At 45.1% G+C, this 23165-nt stretch overlaps 2 protein-coding genes across 11 annotated transcripts; one reads left to right on the top strand and one right to left on the bottom strand.

Moving 5' to 3' along the window:
• Window positions 1–1516: 1516 nt before the first annotated feature.
• Window positions 1517–10750, bottom strand: MTCP1 (mature T cell proliferation 1). 10 transcript variants are annotated; one of them, XM_083596196.1, is made up of 7 exons: window positions 10536–10670; window positions 9263–9401; window positions 6378–6559; window positions 6082–6252; window positions 5919–5971; window positions 4405–4472; window positions 1517–1561 (listed from the first exon to the last, which is right to left on the bottom strand). In XM_083596196.1, the coding sequence occupies exons 3-5, from the start codon at window positions 6492–6494 to the stop codon at window positions 5924–5926; spliced, it is 336 nt and encodes a 111-aa protein (XP_083452322.1). In that variant the 5' UTR covers window positions 6495–6559; window positions 9263–9401; window positions 10536–10670; the 3' UTR covers window positions 1517–1561; window positions 4405–4472; window positions 5919–5923. The 10 variants fall into 10 exon arrangements, with proteins under 10 accessions (XP_083452322.1, XP_083452319.1, XP_083452316.1 ...); XM_083596193.1 differs by lacking the exon at window positions 1517–1561 and adding an exon at window positions 5625–5811 and having other exon boundaries at window positions 9263–9398; window positions 10665–10750; XM_083596190.1 differs by lacking the exon at window positions 1517–1561 and adding an exon at window positions 5625–5811 and having other exon boundaries at window positions 10665–10742.
• On the top strand, window positions 10736–22181 carry BRCC3 (BRCA1/BRCA2-containing complex subunit 3). The gene is made up of 8 exons (XM_083596125.1): window positions 10736–11124; window positions 13662–13782; window positions 14087–14173; window positions 15821–15909; window positions 17504–17559; window positions 18499–18630; window positions 20602–20645; window positions 21466–22181. Exons 1-8 carry the CDS (start codon window positions 11020–11022, stop codon window positions 21639–21641), a joined length of 810 nt encoding a protein of 269 aa, XP_083452251.1. The 5' UTR covers window positions 10736–11019; the 3' UTR covers window positions 21642–22181.
• The last annotated feature ends 984 nt before the right edge of the window (window positions 22182–23165 follow it).

Below are 23165 nucleotides of genomic sequence, written 5' to 3'. Positions count from 1 at the left end.
TATCTGGGTGGGAAGCTTGGAAAGCACTTGTATACAGTGGTACCTCAGGTTATGAACTTAATTCGTTCCGGATGTCTGTTCTTAACCCGAAATGGTTCTTAACCCAAGGTGCACTTTTGCTAACAACGCCTCCCGCTGCCGCCACCGTGCGATTTCCCTTCTCATCCTGGGGCAAAGTTTGCAACCCGAGGTACTACTTTCAGGTTAGCGGAGTTTGTAACCTGAAGCGTCTGTAACCCAAGGTACCACTGTATAGGATTGCAGCCTAGGAAAGGCAAGACAAGCGAGAGATGTTGTAGGCCATACGTCTTAAAAAACATTCTTACAGTTCTGAAAGTATGTTCAGATAGTTTATTTTATTTTTGCAGCATTAAAGTTAAATATTTCCAACACAGATTGTTCCACTGGTTTTGGTTATGCCTGCTTATGATGCACACAGAACATTGCAGTGGTTTTGAAGTTACTTCAACACTGAGAGGTACTAGATTGAACACAGAATAGTAACAGGATGGTCAAAATCCTCTGAGATGTGTTCAGGAGGGTCTCAACTGGGGGGGAAAGAGGTGCTACAACCACATTCCAATTGAAATGAGGCTTTGCTCACACAAGTTACAGAGTGGGGGATTTTAAAAATACCTCTTCCACCACTCTGGTTTTCCAGAAAGTGACTATTGCTTTGCAAAGGCGGAGGGGGAGAACACACCACTCTATAGCTATCCCTGAAATCAGCTGCTTCCACAACAGCATTCACATAATTAAGCATTGTGCAATTGGATTTGAGTGCTACTATATCTACAGTCCAAAAGAAGAAGTGGTATGTCCTGTTTTGCAGATAAGGAAACAGAGGCACGCAGGTAACCTAACTATTGCCCAGCCAAAAAGAGGGTAAGCCCGAGTTCTCTGGAGCTTTAGTTGCCAACACTTCATACAACTGCACAGCAAAATGCAGGAGCACGACAAGGACAACTTCTGAAAGACTGGGAAGTGCTGACTTCACGGGAGTACAGTTTCTGCATCTTAAGGATGTTATTCTGTGTCTAACAAGGTTGTTTTAAAAACTTAAGATTCCAGCATAAAGGCTGCTTGGACTTCACTTTGCAGTGAAATATTGCTACTCCTGATAATAAAAGTAGATGACGTTGAACATTTACACATCAAGTTAATTCTACTCCAATCTAATCCACAATAAGGCTACAGTACTGACACGTTTTGATAGTAGAACAACTAGCAGCTCTACCCTTAACAGACGGGCCATTGTTCTCTGGCTTCTGAGAATGTCCGAAAGAGGAGCTGCCTTGCACCTCGTGTCAACGCAAGCGGTGCAGATGAGGTATTGCGCAGCAACGAAGTTTGCAGGAATGTCTTCCACTCCCCCAGAGGTTAGTACATCCTCAGGGTTTGGGGGCTTGAAATCCGTGGGAAGAGGGTACCTGCTTCTCTCTCTCTTTTTCCTGCAACTCAAACCCTGAGCAGGAGATGGATCTGCCCTTGGGAAAGCGGGCACAACATCTTCTCATCTCCTGGAGAACGGCTTCACATTTTGATTCCAAGTAGTTGTTGGCTGTGGGAGATGCAGGGGACAGGAAGCAGAGCAAATAGTGAGCAAGCTGCAAAACAGGCATATGAGGGTTCCCGCACAGAAAGCCACATTTTGAGAGTGTATGGTCACCTTAGGCTACTCCCTCCACCTGCTACTGAAGACATTCCTCACATTTCACATTTACATATAAAAGAGAGGTCTCTGCTATTCAATTTCCCACCTAAAGCACCTTCGTGTGGAATAATGAAAGGATTAGGGGAGGACTAGTACCTCTGATAGGGACGCGGGTGGCGCTGTGGTATAAACCACTGAGCCTAGGGCTTGCCGATCAGAAGGTCGGCGGTTCGAATCCCCGCAATGGGGTGAGCTCCCGTTGTTCGATCCCTGCTCCTGCCAACCTAGCAGTTCGAAAGCATGTCAAAGTGCAAGTAGATAAATGGGTACCGCTCCGGCAGGAAGGTAAACGGCGTTTCCGTGCGCTGCTCTGGTTTGCCAGAAGAGGCTTAGTCATGCTGGCCACATGACCCAGAAGCTGTCTGCGGACAAACAGCTCCCTCAGCCTATAGAGTGAGATGAGCACCGCAAACCCAGTCGTTTGCGACTGGACCTAACGGTCAGGGGTACCTTTATCTTTACCGTTAGTACCTCTGATGGGAGTAATTTGTCCACCTTTGGTCCCCACCCTGCACCCTGCTCTCACCTGTGGCTCCTAGAAGCTGTCAGCATGCGGCAGCAGCCACAGCCTGGGACCGGTTCTATTGGCTTGCTAAACCAGGTGAGGGTAGCTAATGGGTCTCAAGCCCTCAGTGAGCTAGGGACTTTCCCCTGCATGCAGAGACAGGCTCCAGTGGATTGAGTGGATGAGACCAATAGTGGGTCCTGTGGTCAAGAAAGCGGTTTCTGCTCATGCTGTAGAGGGAAGTGAGGGGCAGATGGGGCTCGTCAACCTGGGGAGGCAGCCCACCTAGGAGAAGGAAAACTCTGATCCTAAACCTCTGCTGCTTTGTGATATATCTTCAGGAGTCCCTAAGATGGCTGGATAGTGCCTTGTGTCCCTCCTTCCAACAACTCCTGCAGCCAGGATGGTGCCAAACATATTACTCTGCTTTCCTTTCGACCACATAAGTGAGGCCAAGAGCAGGGTCCTGCTATCCGGGCAGCCCAGGACCTCCATACACACTGCCCAGGGTTGTACCCCAGTGCTGCTAACACAGCGGTTTGACTTAACCTACAGAGGCGCATTCCACTGTCTCTTGAGACAGAAGGATGCCATTCTCCTCACAAGAAGCACTCTGATACAATAAGGCAGTATCAAGCCAGAAATGACATTTTGCAATGGCCCTTGGTCAATTTCCAATACAATATTTCTGGTTGATCTGTCACCTAAGTAATTTGAAAGAATCCAAACGCAACACTTTTTATGAGGACCAAGTGAAGTGTCAGCACCCAGAAAAAAAACAAGCTTTTGAGAGCCCCAAAATTATTTTTTAGGTTGGGTATTCATGTAAACCAGTAACAACCAAAAGAGCAGGGGGACAGGTTAAAACATGCTTCATTACATGGTAAGATGGGAAACCCCTGCAGCCTGTAACATCTTTTCCAGGTTAGTCTTTCTTTTGATTACTATGACACAACTGGTAGGACTGTATCCCAATTCAAATGAAAGGTTAAAATTCATTATAACAGTCCTACCAATTGTCTTTTGATAAGATAAGAGCAAAGCAATAGGAGAGCTTTGCCCTCTCAATGCTCACAGAGCATCACTGTCCAATGCAAGCACAGCTGAGGACTTCAGAACCTTCTCCTACAATTGTCCACCTACAGAGCACTAAGGTTGTTACAAAAGGTTCCCAATGGGAAGAGTGTTGCAATAAAAAAGGCATTTTCTTTCTCCACAAGCTCAGAGTGACTGAATGTGTCCAGGTCTTTGTGAACAAAGACTAGCCTTAAACTTGAAAGTATCATTTATTTTAGAGACCGGTGGTGACTTACTTCAAAACCAGCATATTTCAGAACAAAAACATAAGAGGGATGTTCATTCTTTCTGTTTCAAAAACACTTCGCCTTTAGCAGTTGGCTTGGAAAATGACTCGGAGGGACTGTGGGACTGTACAGCACATACAGAAGATCTCAGGTTCAATGCCTGACATCACCAGTCAGCAAAAATGCCTCTGCCTGTCAGAGACCCTGGAGAACTGCTGCCAGCCAGAGTTTACAGCAATAATGAATGATCCAGGTCCCCTCCAGATGCTGCTACCTTCAGAGGTAGCAATCAGAGAAAGAACATTCTCTCTGGTGGTGCCCCATGAGTACCATGTTGGGCTCGTCCCATTCACTTGAGTTTTTAACAGTCACGATAGCACGTCAAAGTGCAAGTAGATAAATAGGTACTGCTCCTGCGGAAAGGTAAACACCGTTTCTGTGCGCTGCTCTGGTTTGCCAGAAGTGGCTTAGTCATGCTGGCCACATGACCCGGAAGCTGTACGCCGGCTCCTTCGGCCTATAAAGCGAGATGAGGGCCGCAACCCCAGAGTCATCCGCGACTGTACCTAACGGTCAGGGGTCCCTTTACCCAACTTCTATTGGTTTTGTTCCATTTTATTTTCTTACTGCCGATTAATTTTTGCAATTTCAAACTATAATCTTACTGAACGGCTTGAAGACCCAAAAAAGGCAGGGATGGGGAACTTGCAACCTGCTGGATGCTGTGACCCGGCAGCATGGCCCAATGGTCAGAGATTATGGGAGTTGGGAGTTCAGCAACATCTGGAAGGTCACAAGTTCCCTATCCCAGGTATAATCATTTTTAATAGTTTTTCTTTTTTTCTTTTTAAATGAAACAAACCCAAAACAACGCAACATACCTTGCAAGCATTTCTGGATTTCACAGGCATATTTCTGGCAGGGGTCTTTCTGAGCCATGTCTGTGGAACTAAAAGAAGAGGAAAATACAACTGTATTTAAGAACTAAGGGAGTGAGTTAGCAAGGCATCTCCTAATAATCCTGCTTTTCTTTTTTCAAGGCCCGCTTTTCTTGCACAGCAAGGACTGATCCCTTTCAAGCACATCTAAGGCTACAGTCCCAGAGCCCTCTGAAAAAGTGTCTCTCCCAATCAAGCAAACCAGTGTGGAATACAATGTCTCGTGCCCTCCCACGTCCCCCAAAATTCTGTCGAAGATGGGACAAGAAACACCTATGATTGCTTTGTTGGTCCAGTAAGGTCCAGGTTCCTCCCTACCCACCCCTGCCATTTCTAGAGTGACACTTAGTACTAGAGATGCATCCTTTTCATTGTGGATTCTGCACTGAGAATAGGTTGGACTAGACTATTTCCAAGGTCCCTCTATGAGCAGCAGCTTGGACTAGAAGGCCCCCTGAAGAACCACCGGGGGGCAGGGGGAGAGATCACCAAGTAAGCACTGACAATGCTTGTTGAGGCAGGGTTCTCCCCTCTGAGTCAATGTCTTGCATAGCATGAAGGGGGTGATGTAACTTCTGGCAACGCTGAAGCAGATTAGTACAAAGGTGGGGAACCTGTGGCCCTCCACAGATGTTGCTGCGCTACAACTTCCATCATCCCTGACCACTGGCCATGCTGGCTGGAGCTGATGGAAGCTGAAGATGCCACAGGCTCCCTCCCTCCTGGATTAGTAGAGCAACGAACCACATTTGCAACATTCTGAACTGCTGAACAGCGAGGCGGCTTTTCAGACCAATTTAACTCAGCAAGAATGCACAGGCCACCCTGCTGGGTCAGAACAATGTTTATCCCACCCCACAGTAAGAGCCCTGCCAAAGGCCTACCAAGCCCCACAGTGACCACAGTCAACCATATGCCTTCCGGGAAGCTCACAAGCAGGACATGAGGACAATAACCCTTTTTTGCTTTTGCACCCCAGCAATTGGTTCAGCATCTTGTCCCCTGTAGTGGCTTCCCAGCCGCTTCCAGGAAACTAAACACGGAGAGAACACAATGGCAATCGCTGTGCCTTGTTGCGGACCCCACCAATGCCCAGAAATCGGTGCCCTGACTATATTTCCAGTGGAGGGCAGCGGGGGGAGGGGGTGTTCCATCCTGCCTACCTAGAACTCCCCCTGTTATTTCAACTGGCCGCGGCACACTTCTTCACTGCCTGTCCTAATCTCTTGGGTGGCAGCACTGCCAAGAGAGCTGCCTGCCATGCTCCACCACAGAGGCAGCGGCTTTTTAGTGCTGTGAGTTACCACATAAAAAACAAAACAGGGAGACCATCCTAGAGTCACACAGCTCCTGAAAGACAAAAACCAGCATTAAAAGAACCGCCATGAGTGCAAAAAGTAAAGAGAAAGGAGGAAGGGGGCGGGGGAGACTGAGAGTGGGAAAACAGCAGAGCTCACCAGATTTAATCACTTGGGAGGAGTTTCAGCAGCAGCTCTTCCACTCCCATGATCTGCAAGAGACAAAATAAAACATTCGTTGCATCCCAATAAGATGCTGGGTCATCAGTGCTGGAGTCACAGCTAAGCAGCTTGTATCTTTTTTTCCTGCCTGGAACCTTACCATTAAATGGTGTTCGATGTTCCAGATGCGAGAGTTACTGTCCCGGTACTGCTGTCCCTCTGAAAGCTGCCACATGTGGGGCAGCTGGGATGCAGGGAGATGGCTGGGGCACACCGCCTGGCCCAGGGGGACCCGGACTCTCCTGATCCGGGCTTTCACTGTATCTGCCTCCTGGGTGGAGAAGCAGCCAAAAAAAACAACAATGGGGGTGGGGGGGAGAGAACATGAGGTGTTGCTAAAAGGCTAAAACCAAAACACCAACGCAAAAGGGTGCTGAGAGTATTATTCCTGCTTACCTCTTCTGATGCCACCAGCCATGTTTTCTGGTTCTCATCACAGTAGACGCCTATGCGCCGCACCCAGAGGCGGACTGGTGGGGCTCGGGGATCACCACCTTCTTCTCCTTCTGCCATGCCCTGTTTCTCTTCCTAGGAATGCCCTCCCTTGGCTCCCATTCTACACATGGTTCCCTTTGTCTCTGAACAAAGACATGGGATGAATTGTTAGTCCTGAAAAGAACCAGCACTGGGCATGGCAGCCAGGTGGTATGCAACTTCCCTGAACTGTGAGAAGCATTTATTATTATTATTATTATTATTATTATTATTATTATTATTATTATTATTTTAAGAGAAGGGCAGGGAATGCTGGAAATGTACAGCTGCCACAGTAAAACAGGAAGTTGTCTTGTTGGTCTATCTGGATCAAATCCTGAATGAACCCACCTTGGCCAAAATGGAGCCCCCCCCCAAGATGTTTTGGACTATGATGGTCATCAAACCCAGGCAACACAAGATGCCAGTGGCTCCTCATTGTTACAGGCTTTTCCGAATCCTATCTGGAAATGCCAAGGACCTGGGACCTTTTGCATGCAAACCAGGTGCTCCATGACCCTGGGGCATCAGGAAATTCTTTAGGAAAAATACAGCCCGCTTGAAAGACTCACATCAATCTTTTTGGATGAAATGTGCTACAGAATCATGAACTTGGAGCTGTTTAATGGGACCTGCTGTCATCCAATTTGGCCATAGAGTACTGAGGATTCATGCTGCACAGCTGTCAGCAACTAGTGGCCTGTGGACGGAATGTGGTTTGCAGATGACTTAGCCCACTGAACTGATACAAATCCGTATCTATCCATTTGCTTTCCAGTCTTTTATTCCCATTTTGGTTCCTCTGTTTTCTTCTTTCACTCAATTCTCCATTCCAATCTGTAGCATCTTCTAGGAAAGGGGGGGACCTCCCCCCACAACATCCAAACTTGGTCAGTTTCCTCCACAAAACCTGGAAGTTAAGGGGAAGTACAACCGCTGCCAGTTCTCTCCTTTGCTCTTGCTCAAAATACTGCAAGTACTGGAGAAGCTAAGAATGCAAAACTATGGAAATTGTGAGGAGCAAATTGGCTGAGTCCCACCAACCCTGAGTACTAGAAGCTCCCCTTTCCCTATTTCAATTGAGTTGTCAAGCAGTGGTCACTGGCATAGGAAGATGAACATTATTTCAGCAGGGAAAGTCTACTCTACTTGGCAACTCACCACAGAACCCATGGTAAGGCAAGTTAAAACCCTTGTACTGGGGCAAAGCTTTGTATAAAAAGGGTGACACTGACAGAGTGGGAGAGGAAGAAAAATTAGAATAGCACCCAGAAGATAGAACTTAGTTAGTTTCACATTTTGGTCATGATGGATACTGTGAAGGCTGGAGAATGCACAGGTGCTTATAACAACTCACGCTATGTGTGTGCGGAATCACTCCTCAATAGTGTGGGAAGTGCGGCAAGAGACGGTGTGAAAGGCAAGACAGCAGATTAAGAAGACAAAAGCAAGTAGTTTTTCTGAAGCACAGCAGGAGACCTCCTTTCCAGCGAATTAAGCCCCTAACTACAATGATGTCTTAAGCCAGGGGTAACCAACATGGCGTTGCTCTCCAGATGCAATGATGGCCACCAACATGGGTGACTTTAAAAGAGGATTAGACAAATTCATGGAGGGATAAAGCTATCCACGGCTACTAGTCATCAGCCAGATCCAGCAGGATGTTTTTATACATTGTTGGACTCCAACTTCCTGTCAGCTCCAGCCAGCATGGCCAGTGGTCAGGGATGATGGAAGCAGTAGTCCAATTAGCATCTGGGGGACCCCATGCTGGCTACGTCTGCTCTAAGCTGAAAGGGGAACAAAGTCAGGTTCACATGCTAACATTCTGGGAGTATAAACGGAGGTTGTGGTGATGTGGTTAACTACTTTGGCACCAGCCCTTGAGAAATTTGTATCCACAGCCACATCATTGCAAAAGATGCACGAAGAGGATCGAGGCAGGAGGCTTCCCCCCACCCCCAAAATGACACAGCCAGTATAATTCCTCCAGCACTCCACAGGTATCCTTGGAATCAAACTGCTAAGCATACTATGTACTGTAGGGGGCTCAAGGCACACACAGACTAAGAGTCAGCGCACACCCTTGTTGCACGCAAACTGTATTGGCAGTAACCCGCCCCTCCAAAAAGTTGACATGGGATCAAGATACTAACAGAGCCAGCTGGGACCCACTTACTCAAAAGCCCACAGTTTTCTTTAGTGATATAAGTGCCCAAGCTTTCGTTTCTGCAGCAAACTTTCCTAACAGAACAAAGTACTCTTATTTCGTCATGGGACTATGTTCCACTTTGACTCAGAGAGGAGACCATGGCCAAGACTGGTGGGTTTTCCCCTCCCCCTACACCTGGGGGGGTCTTCCAAATAAGTTTTCTTTCCATGTAGATAGAATCACAGGGTTCAGCGTGCCTTGCTGCAATATTCCCCAGCAAGTTCTATTAATATCATCAGCCCCTAAAAGTGAACAATTTTCATATGAAGAGAATGCGGCTTAAAAGTCTGTTTGTGCACAGCAAAGGTGTTGTGAGAGGGTGACCAATGTTGTAACTGTGCCACCAGAGTACGCAAGCCCTATTGTGACCCTCACGGTGCTCTTTCACTCCTACAAGCAATCATAATATCTGTTACAAAGACAGGCAGCCACCCCCAGAACTGGAAACAGCCACTAATTTCCCCAGCATTTTCCCTCATCTGCCGAATCCTGCTTGTCAGAGGAAACAAAATAAAAGTAAATAAAAGATCAGCAGGAAACATTACTGACTAGAAGATAAAACAACAGCAACCTCTCTGGGTCAGGAAGTGACTACCTGATCTATGATGATGCCTTGTCTTTTAAGCCTCTGTTCCAAAGCTGAGCTTTTCACAACTGAATTTCTCCTTCATCACCCTCCAGCCAACTGCTTATCAGGTTACCAGAATGCAAAGAGGTGTGGCCTTGTACAGCTACTGCAAAATAGACACTGATGAAACTACCTTTTACAAGACAAACAAGAATGCAATTGGTGACAGCAGAAGGGTGGTAATAAACCTGAACTACACAGAAAATCAGCAACCAAAGGAGACTGTAGTTTCCACAAAGCAGTTGATTATTGCAAATCATATCAAAACAACTGCTTAATGAAACGTACAACATGAAGAACGAAAGCCTTGCCTTTCACTACTCCTTCCTACAAGTTGCTAAAATCATGGTCAACTTAAATGTGCAAAATTAAGAAACTTCTTCCCCTCCCCCCGTCCTTGCTCCTGATTTTGAGGAGTATCAATGTAACAGAGACAGAGGCAGTTTCTGGCTCAAAGAAACTCCACCTTAGAAAAGCCTCTTTCTAAGCAGTAGAAGACCAGGAAGAAGGACTTGCGTATCTTTGTTGAGGTTAAGCTTCCTGGACTCAGGCCAGATGCGTAAGTAACAACAGAAATTAATTACATATTCCCAATGTAATGTCAAGAGTGAGGTCTTCTGGGGAAAGGGCCCCTTTGGAATATCCCACTTGGATTTCCACCAGCAGAGCTCTTATACCTTAGCAGACAGAAATCCAACAGGCAAATCTTCGCTCGTTGCTGCAGCACTATCCTAGAAGCTACACCTCTTGAGTTTTAGCTTGCCACACACACACAAAAACCCACAGGAAAGTAGCCTGGTTGATCTAGCAGGAGTAGCTGCTGAAAAGAGAACATATTCATCTGCATCCTCTAGGTTGCCAGTCAGTTCCTTCCTACGTTCATCACCTTCTTCTCCCCCCCTTCCCCATTGAAAGAAGCTCTGAGCATCATCAGTACGAGACAGACAGAAGCTCTACAGGTCCAGCTTTACCTAGTGCAGCGGAGGAGCTACGCCTGTTGAATTTCTGCCAGCAAAGGGAGCTTGGCCACTTCCCTAATCCCAGCTCACCCAAAGTTCCCCCCCTCCTCCTCCTCTCTTCCACCCACCCCCCACTATCCAGGGGGAGTCTCCATGGCAACAGTTCCCTCACTCTAGCGGTGAGGAAACTGCCCTGATTTGCACGCAGAAAGATCTAGCACCCCACACCGCCTCCCCGGCGAGGCATGCCTCGTCCCGCTCGAGGAGTAGCCGGGCGCTACCTGGCCGCCAAAGTGGAGCTTCTCCGCCCTGCACTCGGCGGGTCTCCCTCTCCCTCCCGCTTCAGCCCCTCAGCCCCGCAAGAGCGCAGCTCTGCCCGATGCCGACGCCCCCCTTCGGGCGGAACCGACCTGGGCCAGCGACGCCAGCGGAACCAAAGAACGCTCCTTGCGCGGGGCTAGCCGGACACTTCTGCGGACGGACAGGAAGTCGGCGTTGTCCAGGAAACACCATCTCCCTCTCAGGAGAGGCCTAGGCGGAAGAGATGCTCAGGCCCGCAAGACCGCTTTCGCCCTAGACTCGTAAGGTTGGAAGGGACCCTGAGGGCCATCTAGTCCGACCCCACTGCAACGCCTAACGTTGGGCTTGGACCCACAGCCGTGAGAAACAAAAATAATCTCATGTGCTGCTACCGGCTGAGTGATCCCCGGCCTCCCCTTTAAGAGGGGAGACAAGGAGCGGCGAAGAAGAGCGAAGCAGGCGGCGATGGCGTTGCAGGCGGCGCACCTGGAGGCCGACGCCTTCCTCGTCTGCATGGTCCACGCGCTGAGCACTGAGCAAGAGGAGGTCATGGGCCTCTGCATTGGCGAGGTAAGGAGCGGGGTCTGCTGCTGCCGGGGAATACTGCGGAGGAGGGACCGGGGGGGCCGGGGCTGGCTTGGAAGTCCCGCTGGGTGCAGGGCGCTTACCTTCTGGGCGGATCCGTTACAGGCCGCAGCCGTCACCCTCACCTGTCAGTGGGCCGACTCTCCCACTGACTTCCACAGTGACGATTGATCACAATATTTTATCACTCCATCTCAGGGCAGCTCGCAGAAAAAAATTAGAAGAGCTGAAAACATAGGGAGATCTTTAAAAATAATAATGAAGCAATAGAATTAAGATCAATTTATCTACATTAAAACATACAGAAAACACTGCTGCAGGTGCTATGAAACACCCCTTCCACATTTGTAAAGTCACAACCCTGTAGTGTGGCAGCTCCTGCACTTTGGAACTCCTTGCCTATTGAGATTAAGCAGGCACCATTGCTGTACTCTTTTCCGCGCCTCCTCAAGCATTGTTACTTAGACACACCTACCCAGATTCTTAGAAAGCTGAAGTAATTTTAATCTGTGTTAGTATTATAATTATGTATGTTTTAAAGTATGGTTGTGACACCCCCCCTCGATTTTATTGTTTTATCTTTTTGTAAACCACTTTGAGGTGTTTTTTATTTTTCATAATCAAGCGGTGTATGATTTTTTTGAAACAAATAATTGCAATAAAAGCAGCGCAGCAACGGACCTTTCCTAAAAAACAGCCTGTTCCCAAAAGACTGTTGGAGCAAGAAAGTCTGACACATGAAGAGTGAAGCAATGGGTTGTAACCATATTTATGAGGAAAGCATGCCTTTTTTTGTTTTCAGATTATATTTCTGTATGTTACAGTGGGCATAATTTTAAAAAGCACACATCCTCTGTGTGGGAGAAGGATGAATTGCCTTTTAAGATGGATCATGCCACCTGCCAGTTTTAATAGAATTTGTGTTAAGAAATAATTTTATAAATATGTTGCCTCATGAATCAGGATTAAATATGGCCCAGAGTTCTAAAGAATAAAAGCATCTTTATTTTAAGATGCCATGTGCATGTTCTGAAGCAAGTTTCATGTTAGAAAAGGTGCACTCTTTCCCCATTTCTCTCACCCGCAGGAAAGGGATTTCTCTCTTGAACTGAGGCTTGCTCTCTGCAGGTTTTTCAAGTACTGTACATTTCTAAAAGTGGTGCTCTTAAAAAGCCTCTTGATTACTTTGTATAACTTTTAGTCATTTAGAATATTTTAACCCGGGGAGAGGAACCTGGGGCCTAACAAGTATTGTTCTCCCAATTCCATCATCTCACCCTGGCCGATTGTCAGGAATGATGTAAGCTATTGAGTCTGACCAACTAAATAATGCATCACTAGGAGGAACTGACAGTATGAGTTTAGAAATATTTTCATAGCTTGGCCCACTTAATATTTGTTTGTACCGATAATTAGGTAGTACTGGGCAGCACTGAACATTTTCTCAAGTACCTCTACAAAGAGTTGCATCCTTAAAGTCTTTTCTTCTGTTCCATTGTTGGGGGATTGACTACAGTAGGATTGACTACTGGCTGCATCTGTTGTTATGGTTGCTCTCCTAGATTGCAATTGCATGTCTCATGCAGCAAGTTTCAACAGGGACCTGCAGCAGTGTTGCTCTTTTATGCCAGGGCTCTCAGAGAGCATGTGAATTGATAAAGAGTAGCATCTCTCCATGTGTGCTCTGAGTAACTGCAGCCTGGCATCTGGAGTCAGGTGCAACACCCCTAGATGGAAACACATAGTGTCTAGTTATACAGTGGCCAAAGTATCTCTCTGTTAAACTTTAAACTACATGAGTCTGGGCTCCTGTCTTAAATATATTTTCTTCATTAAAACTTTTGTCTGCTTAATATAATAAAAACCTCTAAGAAGTTTTCATAAAAACAATAGAAATATAGCAACATTAAATAAAATTTCCTAAAAACTAAATAAAAATGTAACAGTGTTAACAAATAAAGCTGAGTAGTGAACAAAACAAAGAATTTGGAAAGCTTGAGCAAACATAGGTGTTCAGAAGTGTTTAAAGCTCATTATTGTCTCTCAAAATTACTCAAGGGAGGGCATTCCAGTGGTGGGTGCAATTACCAACAAAACCTGCTTCTGTGTTGTTCCCAACACAGATTTTAAAATCTTCTGATCATGGAGCAAGGTCTCCTTGGAAGAGCTTAGGTTAGCTTGATCTGTACCAGGGAAGGAAATCACTTTCTTGGATGGCTTTGGACAGTCAGGTTCTTTGCAAAGGTTATTTGGAGGGATGTAAAGGCAGCTCTGCTCAGTTTGAAAGCAAGTTTTCAGAAATAAGTCTCTGCTTAAATGATCTTGCATGTGTGCGAGATGTAAGAATGAAGAAGGGTTTTTCAGTGAGAGTAAGCATATTCTGGAATCACAATCTTATTGTGTTGCTGCTGCCATTGCATGCACATTTACCTGGAGTGAGCTCCATTTAATACAGTGGGATGCATGCCCAAGTAAGCATGTGAAATGTTGTGCTTCATATGTTTTTCTTCATTTATCCACAGGTTGGTACTAGCCGAATAGTTCATATTCACTCCGTGATCATTCTGCACCGGTCAGATAAGAGAAAAGATCGTGTGGAGATTTCCCCAGAGCAGCTCTCAGCTGCTTCAACAGAAGCAGAGATATCCTTTGACAGAAATTATGGGGTAATAACACTTGAGTATTTTCAAGGCAGGTAGTCCTCAAAGGGCATGAGATTTTGGGAAAGTGACTTAAATCACTTTGCAAGTGATGGCCTAGAAGGGAAATGTCCTGCCCATAGTTCTCTGCTTCTTTCCTTTGCTGTTCTGAAAGAACATTTCATAATAATAGTGTGTGTGCATGTTTGAGATTGGCAAATGTAAGAACATGTGTATTTTTAAATGCATGACTAGATTTGCAGTAGGGAGCTATTTTTAGTTTTTGGAGAAACCTTAACTAACACACAGATTGGCTAAGTTAACAGGACAGCCTACAAGAGTTGTTGGCTGGTATCATTCTCATCCCCACATAACAGTTTGGCCATCACACGTAGGTAAGAGTTTTCTTCTGGGTAAGACATGTGTCCATCATCCAATATATGCTGACTTGGGGTGGGCCACTTTTTAAGGGGGTGAGATACCTGAAAGATTTTGTACGTATGTATATGAGAGAGAGGGAGAGAGAGAATTTAATGTAAGGATAAGATCTTGTGACAGGTGGAGCCTTCATTTTCCTACCAGGCAGGACCTGTATGAGCTGAATGCTCCTGGCAAAGAATCTTTGCTGATTACAATAGACTTTTGGGGACGAGTGCACTTCTTTTGCTCCATTATAGAAACATAGGAAGCCGGCTCAGGCCAAGTCAGAACACTGATCACTTAGCTCAATGTTTGTCCACAACGACTGGCAGTGACTCCCCAGACCAACATGTTGATGCTGGAGATTGAACCTGAGACCTTCTGTTTGCAAAGCACACACCACGGCCCTTTTCTTACCTGACTTGGGAAGAAGGAAATGCAGAAAAAACTGGTGTGTGTGTCCCCACCAAAAAAAAAATCTTGCCATCTAAGGCATCAGGCTCATATTTATATGGTTTCCCTACAAAGTTTTACTTGAAACACAATATGTTATGAATATGGATTGGCTACTTGAAGCGTGATCGGCACATGTGTACAGTTTCATTGGTTAATAAAAACATGCTCCTATTTGCATACACAGTACTATGGCAACAGGTAGGTTTTAGCAAAGTTGCATTTTTAGCTTGGCCTGCAAACCATAATAGCTAGGTGTGACCTTCTATTCCTGATTTACTGCTGTCCACCTTGGAGACTCTTACATTTGAGTTACTGTTTCATTTCCCCTTTGAAGTTCCCTGCTCTTACTCCTCAAAGCCGCCTAATGCTTGCTGTTGTGTGCCAAGTGATAACGAAGCGAGAGCCCCTAAGAGGAATGGTAGACTGAGAGAAGAGAAGAAATGGTTTTTATTCACAGAAGAGGGTCGGAGAGAAAAGGGGGGAAGTGCAGTTTAAGCAAAAGGGGAGAAAGCAGTTTGCTCTACCCCCCCAAAAAAAAACAGGGAGAGGAAGAGCCCCAAGATCGAAATCTAGAAATAGAGCCAAAAGATGCAGCAGGAGATGATTAAATAAGGGACTCCCAGGGCTGTCTTAGATTTGGCTGTAATCTTGCTTTTAGAGGCTTACATCAAGGGTTGGCAAAGTTTACCTTGTCTGGGCCAGTTCACTCCAGCAGATATCCCTCTGTGGGCTGGATTGCGCATTTGCATGAGTGCGCCCATCTGCGATTTCCAGCGTCTGTGCATGCGCAGATTCAGACACAATTTTCAGCACCGCGGAAGCGAGTCCCCGCACTGCGCTGCGGCAGTTTAGCACAGCGCGCGGGGACTCGCCAAGTGGGCAGCTTGGTTCGGGGGTGGCTCGTGGGCCGGTTAAACGACCCCCGTGGACTGCTTGTGGCCCATGGGCCTTAGGTTGCCCACCCCTGGCTTACATTATTGTATGGTAACTTTCGTTTTCAAATGTCATACAAATCTCTTCTCCAATGCTCTCTGCTGCTCCTGAAAAAAAGGACATCTATGATCTTTCCTTGTCTGGCTTGATCTTTCACACTAATGATCCAGTGGCTTCTGTTAAGCCAGGGAATGTAGAATTTGTAATATGTTTTGCCAATTGTATGCCTGCAGACCTCTGCACACAAGCGATGTATCAGATGATGGACCAAGACTTTGTGGGGCTTATCTTCTCCTGTTTCAATGATGACAAAAACACAAAGGTAAATAAATGACACTCTTTCCTGTGTCGTAGCCATTATTGCTCTCTGTTCCTTTCTGAAAACAATGCACTATTCTTTCTGGAGCCTGGATTAGATCACTGGTCTTCACAAGTGGGTTGTGGCCTAATCCAAGGTAGGTCACAACAGGAGCATTACCACCATGCAAATATGTGATTAAAGATTAAGACATAGGTCCCCAAATGCATGCTTGGGTTAAAAGTGGGTCTTGGGTCTGAAAAGGTTGAAGATCCCTGGACTGGAGATACTTGAAGCAGTGAACTCATACATGATACCTATTGCTGCTGTGGTTTCAATTTCAGCATAGTTTGTGAGCTGAGTGGTTTTAGTCCTGAGACACATAAAATTAAATTAGAGTTGAGCTGTAGACTAGGTCTCTCCCTTTCATTCGTTGATGTTATGGTTTGTCACTTTGTTTTCAGTGATTACACACACATAAATTCCATGAAACAAGTGCATGAGCTTGGAGAAGGTAATTAGGGTCCCAGCACTTTTCTTAACTACTTGGTCCTTTGTGTCTTAGAGTGCACACCCTCAAATCCAGGCTCCCTAGCTTTCCCCATACTTGGGTCTGGAGATGTTGCTGAACCACATTAAAAATGGACAGGCATAAAATGTGGGAAGATACTAAGAGGGTGCATTGGGGAAAGGCAGACTGTCTTCTTTGGAATACCTAAACATGGACTGAAGTTCCGTTTCTGAGCCACTTAATCTGGATTAGGTGGATCACTAGTGCTGTGGTTTAGTGAACAATAATTGTTGGCGGAATTTAGCAGTGGGTGTTACAATAGGGGAACACAAATGCAAAGACAACATGCACAAAGTTGTCCATGAATGACCTGAGAAGGAAATAAAAGAACACATTCCCCCCCAATACTGGTATTGACATCAATAATCACTTATCTCCCATAGTAAACAGCAACTTCAAAGGAAGAGGATATGGTTTTTGTTGCAACTGCATGTGTGGGTCAGGGAGGGTTTAACCACCCTGCTCAAAAGCAACAGTAATTCTAATTGTGCACCCACAACTACTGTTAAACAGAAACAAAACCCAGGTATATTCATTGGGACAATGAACTTCACATTTGGCAGTATATCACCTAAATAGGCTCCTTCTGCAGCAATCAGTCTTCAAGGTGCCATTGGAATGTTTATCATTTAATGGAATGTGAGCTTTAATCTCTGGCTGGAGTGCAGTGGGTGGAATGAAACTTAGTGTGAAATGGGATGTATGCCTGTACAACTCTGTCCACTCAAGCAACAAGACTTCCCTTCCCCACACCTGTGCTAAACCTGTTATGGGGTTTCTCCCAATCATCCAGAAAAGATTTAAGGAGCACAGGGGCATGGTGGGGAAGAGGGGAAAGTTCCACTGCATGGAATATCTTAGTTGAATCCCATCCAGTGTGTTTATTTCCTTCTTCCCTCCCAGCTTCCCAAGTAGTAGAATACCTGAATAGAGTGTCACTACATAGAGATGTGTGGCTCTTTTGGGGTTTGGATAATCAAACACCCTGTTGTATAATAATTTTTTTCTTTCTTTCTTTAACTCACATAAATCTGCTGATTATTCCAGACTGGCCGGATTCTGTTCACCTGTTTCCAGTCCATTCAAGCCCAAAAGAGCTCCGAGTAAGTGCTCTGTTAAGTAGGAGGGTTTGGCAAACTCAGTGCCTTTCTCACTTTTCTTTGAACTTCAGCTTCAGTGGTTACTTTTTATGTATAGCAGTTCTGCTATGTTTTAATTCTCAATTCTTCATCTCTAGGCAATTCTGGGTTCAAAATTCCCATTGTTCTGGGCGCATTTTGCGACAGGGGATTTCATTAGCGGGAGCAGTTTCTGAGCTCTGGGCACAGTACTGTGCCTAATATTTCAGATTAAAACTGCAGAGTGGAAGGAAAGGAGGAGCTTTTTCTGCTTCCCCACTTCTAGCTACTCTCTAAAAACTGGAGAAGAGACCCGCTTAAGAATAGTAGGGGGATGGGCAGGGGAAGGATTAGACCATGTGAAAAATGAACATAATATTTTACCTTCAGTTTGTTCACTTTCATCTTTGTATTCTTGTTATAAAAAAGTGTGCCTAGACATTCTATTGTTGTGCCCAGCTGCTTATATCTTTATAGTCGCTGTTTTTCACCTGGCATCTATGGACAATATAGTGTGCACACTTTTCTAGAGTAAGCCCCACTTAACACAGTTTGTATGTGCTGTGTATGTTGTGCTCTTCTAGCATTTACTTCTCTTACTGGGCTGAATGTTGTATTTTTATAGGTTCTTATTCTTTTTCTGTTGCATTTTAATACTGTTTTATGGTTTTAAACTTGTATTGATTTTATGTTGTGAATATGTGTGGTGGAAGCTACTTTGGGAGGGTTTGGTCCTAAAAGACAGCCAACAAATACAATTTATTTATTAAATTTATTTAATAAATTTATTTATACAATTTATTTATTAAAATTTATTTATTAACAAATTAATAAATAAAAATGACTTCCAACTTAGCACGCATAGAATTATGCTGTCAAGGCTCCAGAAATGGAACAGTAACACAAATATTCTTCCCCTTGTAGGTATGAAAGGATTGAAATTCCTGTGCATATAATACCTCACACCACCATGGGGAAAGCATGTCTTGAGTCAATGATGGAGCTCCCCAGGATCTTGTGTCAAGAGGAGCAAGATGCTTACAGGAAAATCCACAGGTAAAATTAGAGCTAGGCTTCCTTCTTTGCTTTATTTGGATACACTTATCACTTGCTCTCCTTTGCCATCAAGTACAGTGGTACCTCTGGTTACGAACTTAATTCGTTCCGGAGGTCCGTTCTTAAGCTGAAACCATTCTTATCCTGAGGCGTGCTTTTGCTAATGGGGTTTCCCACTGTGTGCGCGCCTCCGGTGTGCAATTTCCATTCGCATCCTGGGGCAAAGTTCGCAACCAGGAGCAGCTACTTCCAGGTTAGCGGAGTTCATAACCAGAAGCGTTTGTAAACAGAGGTACCACTGTATGGCAGAGGTAGGCAGCCTACAGCCTAAGGGTTCTATGCAGCTCTTGGCCTAATTTCATTGAGGGGGGACCCAAAGGCATCCAAAAGCTGACACAGATGGTGGGAGAAAGGCGGCAAGATCTCTCAGCAGCTTTCGATACCATCAAGCATGGTATACTTACGGAGTGACTCTCCAAACTAGGGGTGGGTGACACCGCTTTACGGTGGTTCCAGTCCAACTTGGATGGTCATTCCCAGATGGTGTTGCTTGGGGAATGCTTTTCAGCCCGTCGAACCTTCAGTGTGGGAGATTGTCTGCTGTTGATGGGGTTACACTTCCTCTGAAGGAGCAGGTTCGTAGCTTGGGGATACTCCTCGATATTTTGCTGTTGCTTGTGGCTCAGGTGGCCTAAGTGACCAAGAGTGCCTTCCATCAGCTTCAGCTTCAGCTTCAGCTTCAGCTGGTGGAACAGCTACGTCCCTATCTGGACAGGGATAGCCTAACTATTGTTGTCTATGCTCTGGTATCCTCAAGGTTAGATTACTGCAATGTGTTATATGTAGGGCTGTCTTTGAAGACGGTTCTAAAACTTCAGCTAGTGCAGAATTCAGCAGCCAGGTTGTTCACCGGAGCAAGATGGTTTGAGTGCATTACACAGATCCTGGTCCGACTCTACTGTTTCTGGGTCCAATTCAAAGTGCTGGTTTTAACCTATAAAGCCTTAAATGGCTCAGCACCACAATACCTTAAGGACTGCCTCTACCTCAGGCATCCCCAAACTTGGCCCTCCAGCTGTTTTGGGACTACAACTCCCATCATCCCTAGCTAACAGGACCAGTGGTCAAGGATGGTGGGAATTGTAGTCCCAAAACAGCTGGAGGGCTGAGTTTGGGGGTGCCTGCTCTACCTGGACCCTGAGATGATCTTCTGAGGCCCTTCTTTGTGTGCCTCCTCCTCGAGAAGTCCGGAGGGTGGCAACATAAGAACAGGCCTTCTCTGCAGTGGCTCCCCATCAGTGGAATGCTCTCTCTAGGGAAGTTCACTTGGCGCCTTCATTATACATCTTTAGGCGCCAGGCAAAAATGTTCCTTTTTAGCCAGGCTTTTGGTTGATTTGATTGACATCCTATTCCCTTTTAAAATGAGGGGGGTTTTTTGGAAGGTGGGGTTATTGGGTTGCTGATCTTATTTTTATTATATATTTTGTGGTTTTATATTTTGATTTTGTTCTGTGAACTGCTCTGGGACCTCTGGGCATAGGGTGGTATATAAATTCAATTAATCATCATCATCATCTGCAGGAGTAATTTGGCCCTTGCCTGGCAGTCTGCTGGGCTAGAAGAAAGAGGGTTTGAATTAAGCAAATAATGAAAATGTTGGTTTTGCAGAAGCATCTGCTTGACTACTGTGGGAATCAAGCCACTGGGACAAGAGGGTCTGATCCAGCAGGGGGCATTTCAAAATCCCATGTGGACCATGTGGTGACCCTTGCCAGTAGCCAAGTAACCTACTGTGGTCCAGGAAGTGGACATTGACATGAAGTGACCGGGAGGGAAGAACTACCTGGATTGTAGTCTTTATTTTTTTTGGAGGAAGTTGTTTTGTGAAGCCTGATAGAAAACATACTGTGACTTTTGTGTTTTGTGGGAGTGCTGACTTGACACCAGTGTGCTCTCTTCCTCCATTTAGCCTTACCCATCTGGATCCCATAACCAAGATCCATAATGGTGCAGGTAAGGATGTCTAGATCAAAAGTATCATTTGCAGTCATCAGACTTTGGATCCGGATTGTCAGACGCTTGGCATTAAATGATAGTTGCTCCACACCAACAGTTTGAAAAGTGTAGGGAAGCCTCTTCTGTTTAGATGTGAGCAGTTTGCTGAGGGAGTGCATTATCCTTATTATGTGGCTCCCAGTTTCATTAACCCCCTTCCATGGCTGGGATTTGGTCTGTACTGTTGATACGCCAAGATTTGGCGTAACTACTTACTCAAGATAGCAGGTATGATAACTTGTTTGCCATGGAGGACAGGGAGGCAAGCCTTTTGTTTTGCCAGCATGCTAGCCTGAGTACCTTAATGCAAACTTGTCCGTGGTCTTGCTTCTTTCTTTTGATGTGTTTGCTCTGTGAGCTGTTGGTGCCTGTCTTGCCTTCACAGTTAGGTATCTTTAAGCTGTTAAATTTTGAAGGGCTTATATAATTTCTAACACCGTATAGGATCAGGCTGTTAAGTCAGCCTTGGAGTGAATTGAGTGCCAAGGAAACCCTTTGGAGTGCCAAGGAAATAATAATTATTATTCAACTATTTTACTTTTAAAAGACAACTGAAGGCTGCCCTGTTTAGGAAAGTTTTTAATGTTGGATGCTGTATTGTTTTTAATATTTGGTTGGAAGCCGCCCAGAGTGGCTGGGGAAACCCAACCAGATGGGTGGGGTATAAATAATAGTATATTATTATTATTCTCATCGTCATCATTACTGGTACACTGACACTCTGCAGAGGGAGATGGTTGTATCTCACTATTTACTGCATGACTTCTTTCCTCGCCAGTGTTCACTAAGAAGCTCTGCAGCCAGATGTCTGTCATCAGTGGTCCTCTTATGCAGTGGCTGGAGGATCGCTTGAAGAAAAACAAAGAGAGGGTGCAGGAACTGCAGCAGGAGAAAGAGAAACTTCTGGAGGAACTCGCTGCCTTGGAGGGAGAAGAACAGAACCTCATGGCCTAAGAAACAGCCAAATATTCCCAAGTTTGGCTTCATCCTACCTTGCTTCTTCTCCATCCCTCCCATCTTGTTGGGTACATTCTGTGCGTGATGCAGCACAGAAGCTTCAGTCAAGCGGTTAAGCTCACCACATAAAACATTTGTTCAGCAGAAACATTTGTTGTTTACTGTGGACACACAAACATGCACTCCATATACATATGCTCCGTATTCAGACATCTGAAGGCAGCCCTGTGCAGGGAGGTTTTTAACGTTTCAGGTTGGAAGCCACCCAGGCAGCATATAAATAATAAAATTATTGTTATTTCCCCACAGTGAACACAGGCAAATACTAGTTTATACCAGTAACGATTCAAAATTCTCTTTCAGTATCCATTCTTTTTGTCATTGGTTACATATGTCATAATTAAATAGAGAAGTAACAAGGAGTGAAAGAGGAGGGATAACCTATGTGCACCAGACTGTATTGTATACTGTATGTACTGTCCTACTATATGCTTCATTGTTTGTGAAATTAATAAAGTTGTACTAAACCACATAAAAGTTAGCTAAAGAATCATAGTTCTGTTCTTCGTGCTGAGTTCCATTTCTTCATTAACTGTTGGGGAAACTGTTTGGGTGAGTTTTAAAATATATTCTCTCAACAGTTTCAGTTCTTTACCCTAGATTCAGACAGTGTTTTTTTTAATTAGGGCAACATAACCTGCTGTGTTAAATGGAGCTTCTGGTCTCTCTGAGCTGTTTTCCCCCCCTTCACTGAGCCCTGGTGACCATTTTGGAAATGGGCTTGTGATTCTCTGATGATCTGAGACCAGTTGTCTAGAGGGCTACTTCATGATTTTCTGATCCTGCAGCTCATAGCCTGCTTGGGGCTATTAGAAGTTTGAGCAAGACTTTGTTTTGCCGCAAGCAAGGCAAACCTATTTTTGCTTATGGGGAAAGAAGGAGCAGCAGATCGAAACACCATCTCGCCTTGGTGATGTCACTGCCCTTGCAAGCTTTTTCTTTATTATTAATTCTTCTACCTCCAGTACTGGATCTTCCTCAAACAATTATTTCAGCGTAGCCAATTTTGTTGTGTAACAATAATTCTTTATGCTAGGTACTGCCATACCTCCGCTGTTTTTTGTTTGTTTGTTTTTGGAGTTTGGCAGCTACCTTAGGTGGGTTTTGGTTCCATTTGAGATGCTTCATCAATAGCTGCCATTTTGACAGTATTTCAGATGGGACAACTAATGAAATGTTTAGGAGTATAAATGAATTTTGGGTACTCATCTTTACAGTAGATATTCTCCCATACCATGAGATAGAAAAGGCATTCCAATATTATTTAAAGAGTTAGAATATTTCAGTATGGGTTCAGAACTCATCAGTTGGAATTGACTTTTGGAGCTCCAATAATGGGAAATGGAGGTATGTCAGAAACATGCAATCTCTCTAGAGGAGCTAGTCAGGGATGTCCTTTATCTCCCGTGCTCTTTGCCATTGTGATTGAAGTGTCGGCTATAGCAGTAAGAGAAAATGTAC

This window comes from Podarcis filfolensis (assembly GCF_964270895.1).
Source record: "Podarcis filfolensis genome assembly, chromosome: Z".
Classification (NCBI taxonomy): Eukaryota; Metazoa; Chordata; class Lepidosauria; order Squamata; family Lacertidae; genus Podarcis; species Podarcis filfolensis.
This window is presented reverse-complemented; position numbering and strand designations above follow the sequence as displayed.

What these genes read in the sequence shown, in the direction of transcription:
- BRCC3 (XM_083596125.1), top strand. Translation starts at nt 11,020, where the DNA reads ATGGCGTTGCAGGCGGCGCACCTGGAGGCCGACGCCTTCCTCGTCTGC. An exon ending in TGCTTCAACAGAAGCAGAGA is followed by an intron (nt 13,783 to 14,086) that starts TATCCTTTGACA and finishes AACTAACACACA; the next exon opens with GATTGGCTAAGTTAACAGGA. An exon ending in ATGATGACAAAAACACAAAG is followed by an intron (nt 15,910 to 17,503) that starts GTAAATAAATGA and finishes TGATTATTCCAG; the next exon opens with ACTGGCCGGATTCTGTTCAC.
- MTCP1 (XM_083596193.1), bottom strand. Translation starts at nt 6,494, where the DNA reads ATGGCAGAAGGAGAAGAAGGTGGTGATCCCCGAGCCCCACCAGTCCGC. An exon ending in GGCTGGTGGCATCAGAAGAG is followed by an intron (nt 6,253 to 6,377) that starts GTAAGCAGGAAT and finishes TTCTCCACCCAG; the next exon opens with GAGGCAGATACAGTGAAAGC. An exon ending in ACATCGAACACCATTTAATG is followed by an intron (nt 5,972 to 6,081) that starts GTAAGGTTCCAG and finishes TGTCTCTTGCAG; the next exon opens with ATCATGGGAGTGGAAGAGCT.